This window comes from Lepisma saccharinum, chromosome 18, assembly GCF_977018435.1.
Source record: "Lepisma saccharinum chromosome 18, izLepSacc3.1, whole genome shotgun sequence".
Taxonomy (NCBI): domain Eukaryota; kingdom Metazoa; phylum Arthropoda; class Insecta; order Zygentoma; family Lepismatidae; genus Lepisma; species Lepisma saccharinum.
This window is the reverse complement of record NC_139246.1, coordinates 39,878,623-39,884,709: the sequence shown is the minus strand read 5'-3', so window position 1 is coordinate 39,884,709 and position 6,087 is coordinate 39,878,623. Positions and strand designations below refer to the sequence as shown.

The window sequence follows — 6,087 nt, the reverse complement described above, 5'->3', positions numbered from 1 at the left end:
CTCGTTTATTTCCTTAATTTTAGCATTGATACTTACATATTCTGCATTACGGAAGATTCTTTAAGGTGAAGTTATGCCTTATTCCATAAAATAGTATCAACTTTTCATATTACAAGTCATTATTTGTCATCCTTGTTATGCTTGGGTAACACACAATATGGCGTGCAGTCGTGCTTGTGTTTTGTCGATTTGGAGTGGGTATGCAGTATTTCAACCTTCTTAACCGAAAAATACCTACTTTCGTGTTTATTATGTCATCATAAACCATTGACGGATAGCCCCAAAAACCATTCACGATAGTCCCAAAAACCATTCACGATAGCCCCAAAATCCATCCACGATAGCCCCCAAAACCATTGACGGATAGCCCCAAAAACCATTCACGATAGCCCCACGGACCATTTCCGGCAAGGTTAGATTAGGTTTGGTTAGGTTAGGTAAGCATAGTTTTAAAAAAAATCTCGTAAAAAAAAGGCACGTTTGGAAACACTGCCGAGGCCGCGTGGCTTTCGACGCTCGCGCCATCTGCACGTACATAATGGAAACAACGGTCTAATGTTACAGAAGATGCAAGTTCCTTACGTAACAACTGATTACTTATTGTTCTGCAGCATTCTATGGTAAAGTTTTTAGTTTCCGCGAAAGAAAATACCTCGAAGAACCTCGACAATGATACAGAAAGTGATTTCAGTAAATAGTTTCTCCTGTAAATTTGAAGAAATTCGTTCGGGCGATATCAGACAGTTACCAAATTTTGGGTGCGTCAGCTATTTTGCACCCTTCACGTTACACAGGGTCCAGCCCCTTATCATAACTAAAATAACACAACTGTAATGTCGTATAACTAACTACAATATTAAAATACTCTGACTTCGGTTAAAAGATGATGCTTTAAAGGGGCACTCAGCACAAATAAGGACAAAAAGAAACAGGACAACACCCAGAATTATACTGTTCATAGGGAAGACGCCAGAGTCTCGTTAGTCCGCAAAATGCAGTCCAGGGTGTGCTTTCATGTATATTTCGATCTCGAGCCAGCCAGAAGTGTCACGTGACCACTTAAAAAACTTCGATGAAAAAAATTCATACATACCTAACCTATAGAGAGCAGAAGGTTGATATTTTCGTTTATTTTTCGTCATACAAAATTTGAAAAACGGAAATTTCTTTCCCTGATAGTTTCCGCCTTTTTTCCAGTTCTGACTTTATCCCCATATTCTAGTTCCAATTAGTCATAATTTACTGTTGTTTAAAAGAAACGGTTCCTCCACAACTACTTCAGTTTGAAAGTAAAATAAATGGTAATAGGAACATAGGCATTTAGTAGTAACAGAGCGAGATATCCCTCAAATCGCCCACCTAACGCTAGTGAGTGCTAGGCCTAAGACCTGGATGTTTGTGTTGTTGATATTGAAAAGGTACAGTTAGGAAACTGAAAAATAATACAAATTTATAAACATGGGGAAAATAATTTAAAAAATAAAAGGCGGCTAAAGGCGGTAGACTCAAGTGAGAGCTTCTGTTTTGAGCATACGGTTCTCGAATGAGGGCGTGGGTTCGAATCACACTCGTTAAAAAATTTTCCTTTCTGGCTTTCCTATGCTTTACCGTTTCTTTATCTAAGATCACTTATTGTATTAATGGGTAAACCGCAGATCAAATGATCGAAAGAACAAGCGAATAGAATTAATCATTCACGGTCTTCGTAGAAGATATGGCCCCAACATTCACGTGGAATTTGAACCCTCAACCATAACCATTCTCCGAATTTATTCAATATATTCGACTATGAAATTGGTAAAAGCGTGATTAAATATATGTTGTCTATCTCAAGTGGAATTATCTAAATTATCTAAATGCCGTTGCCTTGTAAGCAAGGGCTCGTGGATTTGATACCCATTGGATGCACATAGTGGTTTGGATCCAACTTTAAACTGTAGGTCCAGTCACGATTAGCTTTTCTGTGCATAAAGGACTTAAAAGTGAACACAAACTAATTAACACAAAGATTGGCACCAAGGATCAGCAGAGGATGCTGTGGACAACAACAACAGCGCACCTAGCATTGTTATGTAAAACTAAAAACAACAGAACATCAGAGGAACCAGTTTCATGGATGAGGGAGTTTTTCATTTCAGTATAATAATTAGTTACCATGCCTTTCTTTTTCCGAAGCATGAAAGTTAAGCTAATGTAAAAAGTTTACAAAATCATTTGGAAATGTGTTTTTAGAATGCCTGGAAAATTTCAGGAATTTGGTTTGGCAAACTGAGTGAAACCATGCTTATAATGGACGATCTTTTTCTAATTTTTTTAGGGATGGGAAGAAGTCACTGATGCCTCTCTTATGTACTTGCTGCGGACATTGCTTGCAAAGTCTGGAAAGGATCCACAGAGATCTGCATCACTAACTTTGGAACCCATGAAGGATACAACCCGATTGAAAAAACACATAGCTTCTGTTCTGGACAGATTTTCCAAGGGTATTCAGTTTGCTGAGAGAAGAGATGACTCTAATGACAAATGTAGGTGCATCCGGTTTCCTTTTTTCTTACCTACCAGGTAACATTATCGTAATTTATTTAATCAGTGCTATTTGGTTAACAACACAGCTGTTGTCCGTGAGTTATAGCCCAATCCATGTGTGTAATGTAAATGGGTACATATAGTATCTATTGTTGTAAGTAATTGTCATACTGTTAGCCTCTTCCTGTTTTATTATTTTTGCAATGAATAGGCATCCTTATCCCATCCCTGTTGCTACAGAAACCACAGAACGTTCTAGGGTCACTGCATCGCCCAGCAGCATATATAGGAGGGAGAAATGAAGACAGGAAGGTTAAAAAAGACTGCCTGAACCTTTCATGACCCTTGAAAAAATGGTCAAGGAAAGAATGTCCACCTTTGTCACCCTCTTCCTGTTATGCTTTTTTTTTGGGGGGGGGCAAGATGCTTGTCAACTTTGAACTAGCCGCCCTTTGCCAGTGTGTACTACACCTCAAGATTTATGACTGTGGTTTTCTCTCTTATTGGGGAAATGGAGGATGTTTAAAAAGGTCAAGTATTACGACCATGCTTCCTAATGTTGGCTTTTTCTCGGTGGTTGTCTTTCAGTGTAACAAAGGGTCTTTGTTTCATAAGGGTGGGACTGGGCAGCTTTCACACATAAATAAAGACCTACTCCTGGCTCTAGAGATCGACAGTTCGATGCAGGTCAGTTTCTTTATTCTGCCCATAGGGGAGGGACCTGCAGATTAGCAAAAAGGGGGGGGGGGGCTGAAGCAGATCAGTTCTTGGACAAGAGTACGAAGCATTATAGTGGCCGTATTATCGCAGTACCTGTATGTCATGACTCGTGTTTATTAAACTGTGAGACTGAGTTAGCACTGCAAAAAATAGTGCACTCTTACCTCGATGTAGGGCAAGAGGGGAGCTAGCTTATGGATCTACTGCATCATAATCAGGAACCTGTACAGAAGAAAAAAGGGAGTTAGGTTTAAACACTTGTCTGATCCTGGTAGGTCATAAGGAGGGCAAGATGTGTTCCTACATGGATTGCCTGGATACGTACATCCCTAGACTATGAGCACAGCCAAGAAACATTATAAAATGTCAGTTAACATGACGCCCTCTAATAATTAGTTGTATAATAATTTCTCTTGTGGTTAAAGGTTGTTACAAGCACAACAGAATTTTTGTCCTAGTGTTTCGGGAGAATGCACACTCCCTTCATCAGACATTTATTTTTAGTTTGTTGTTACAGTTATAACAATGAGATAAATTTAACAAAAAAGAACTGGGATATATTTTTTACTTTCAAAATGAATGTTTGATGAAGGGAGCGTGTGTTCTCCCGAAACGTTATAACAAGAAATTGTGTTTATGCTCGTAACAACAGTGAACTAAAGGAGAAATAATTCTATAATTGCATCTTACAATGTAAGCAATACATACATACAAGATAAATTAAGTTCCTTGTGTAATATATCATTGCATCTCATTTTTTCTTCAGTGCCTGTGATAACAATAGCACCAATTCCTGAATTCGTGGAGCCAAATCAAGATGAAGAACCTGTGAAGGAAGATGAAGTTCTCCCCGTCGGAGCACGATATGGAGAGAGGAAGTCTGCAGATCCAAGGAAAAGATCTGGGTTGAGGAGAGGAAGTTCCGCCGTTCCTTTATCCAGTCAGAGCGAGAATGGTAATTTATTCTGTACCAAGGCCTGTTAGAAAATTAATGAGATTCGCAACTCTATCATGAGTCATGTTTAAGCAGGTAATACATCTGACCTTGGCTGTTTGCCAGTACAAGTGAGGATGGCAAAGCGTGAGTAGTGTTAGGCCTACAGTCCATAAATTAATTGTGTCATAGTGACGTGTTGTAGACAGTGGAGGGTACACTTGAACAGGGGAAGAGTTGAAGTGTGCCAGGGAATAATTAATCGGATTGAGATTGATCATAAGAGGTGACGAGTCATGTGTGTCTAAATACGACCCCTAAATATAAAGACAGTCAGGAGTGGCCCACTGGTTGTCTGTTCAAGTTGAAAAGTCGTGTTTGGGGAGAACTGAACTATCGCATTGATATTTGCCATGTTACAAAATGTTCACACACAGAACATTTGTAACTTAGCCATGTAAACTTCAGGACATACTCTTTCAATCATGAAAGTATTTCAGCTCTTGCTTCTGTAAAACTTTGAAACTGTACATTTATTTTAGGCTCACCCTGTATACTCTCTATCAGTGGCAAACGTTCTTTTAAAGGAAGGAGTAGCAGAAACTACAAAGCACCCACCCACGCCTTCATATAAGTATGTATGAATGCATATATGTATGACACTATCTTTCTTTACACACTCACTGTGTTGACAAGAATGTTCAATATCAGCTAACCACCCACCCTGTAGACAGAGGTAGTGTGCGCTACCCCTCATTATTTGAAGTATTCATCACTTCTCTCTATCATTATACCCCATTCTTGAATCCTAAATTCAATGCACTTTTCTGTCATCGCACCCCCAGTTCTATTTGTATTCCAATGGGGGGGATTGTGGTAACTACCATTGAATGCCGTTGTGAATCGAAAAGTCTTTGCGCCTGATTTTTTTGTAGCTTGTTATAAGTGTTATTGCAGGGGTGAGGTGTGCGAGTGATGCAGTGGGCTTTTCTTGGAATGGCCATGTTGTGGCTTCCAGATTTCTTCCACGGCGCGGTGCTGTTGTCGGTTGTCAGGGATGGCCGGAGTGCTCAGGAACCCCGCGCCATGTGGGCGGCGGGGTGTTGTTCGTTTTTTATGGTGCAAGGGACAAACAAGGGAAATGGAGCCAGGGTATGGGGACGGGTGTTTGTCGGTGCGGGGTGTGCAGTGGTGGTGCGGGGAGTTTGAAGGTGGACCGGAAAATGTGGAGAACAATGAGCTATCGGTAATGTTGTCCAGTCATTTCTCTCTTTCTGTGCTGCTCGGAGGTCGGCCCGATAGCTCATTGTCCTCCACATTTTCCCGTCCGTTTTTAGGCTCCTTGCACCGCCACTGCACACTTCGCACTGATGGACACTTGTCCCCATACACTGGCTCCATTTCCCTGTGGATATCTGTGGCTGTTTGTCCTTTGCACCGTAAAGGACGAGTGGCACTTCGCTGCTCGTATGGCGTGGACTTCCTGAGCGCTCTGGCCATCTTTGTCAACTGATGGCAGCGCCGTGCCGTGGGGGGGGGGGGGGGGGTCGGAGGTTGCAATGGGGTTGTTCCAGGAAAGGCCTACTGCATCACTCGTGTATCTCGCTTTTGTAGTGACGCTTATGACAGGCTGGAAAAGGGATAGGTGCAAAGAGTTTTTGATTTGCCCTCGTACATTGTTTATTTATTTATCGAAGGATTCCAAACTTAATTTTAGCCATGTTATATTATAATGTACTAAAAATGCAGTATAGGGAGTGATGTTCTTAGATGACACCCAAAAATCAACCTCACTTTCCCGTAATACACTTCGGAAACTGCATCTTGCTGGCCAACAAGGCTCTGCTGCCTGGACCCATGGCCAGTATAATACTCTATGGGGTCGTGTTGACCTGTATTTGTCCTTA

The 6,087-nt window shown here is 41.1% G+C and overlaps 1 protein-coding gene across 1 annotated transcript; it reads left to right on the top strand.

The window, feature by feature from the left end:
• Positions 1 to 992: 992 nt before the first annotated feature.
• On the top strand, positions 993 to 5,389 carry LOC146002217 (uncharacterized). The gene is made up of 4 exons (XM_083139934.1): positions 993 to 1,004; positions 2,318 to 2,525; positions 4,013 to 4,201; positions 5,199 to 5,389. Exons 1-4 carry the CDS (start codon positions 993 to 995, stop codon positions 5,387 to 5,389), a joined length of 600 nt encoding a protein of 199 aa, XP_082996060.1.
• Positions 5,390 to 6,087: the final 698 nt, after the last annotated feature.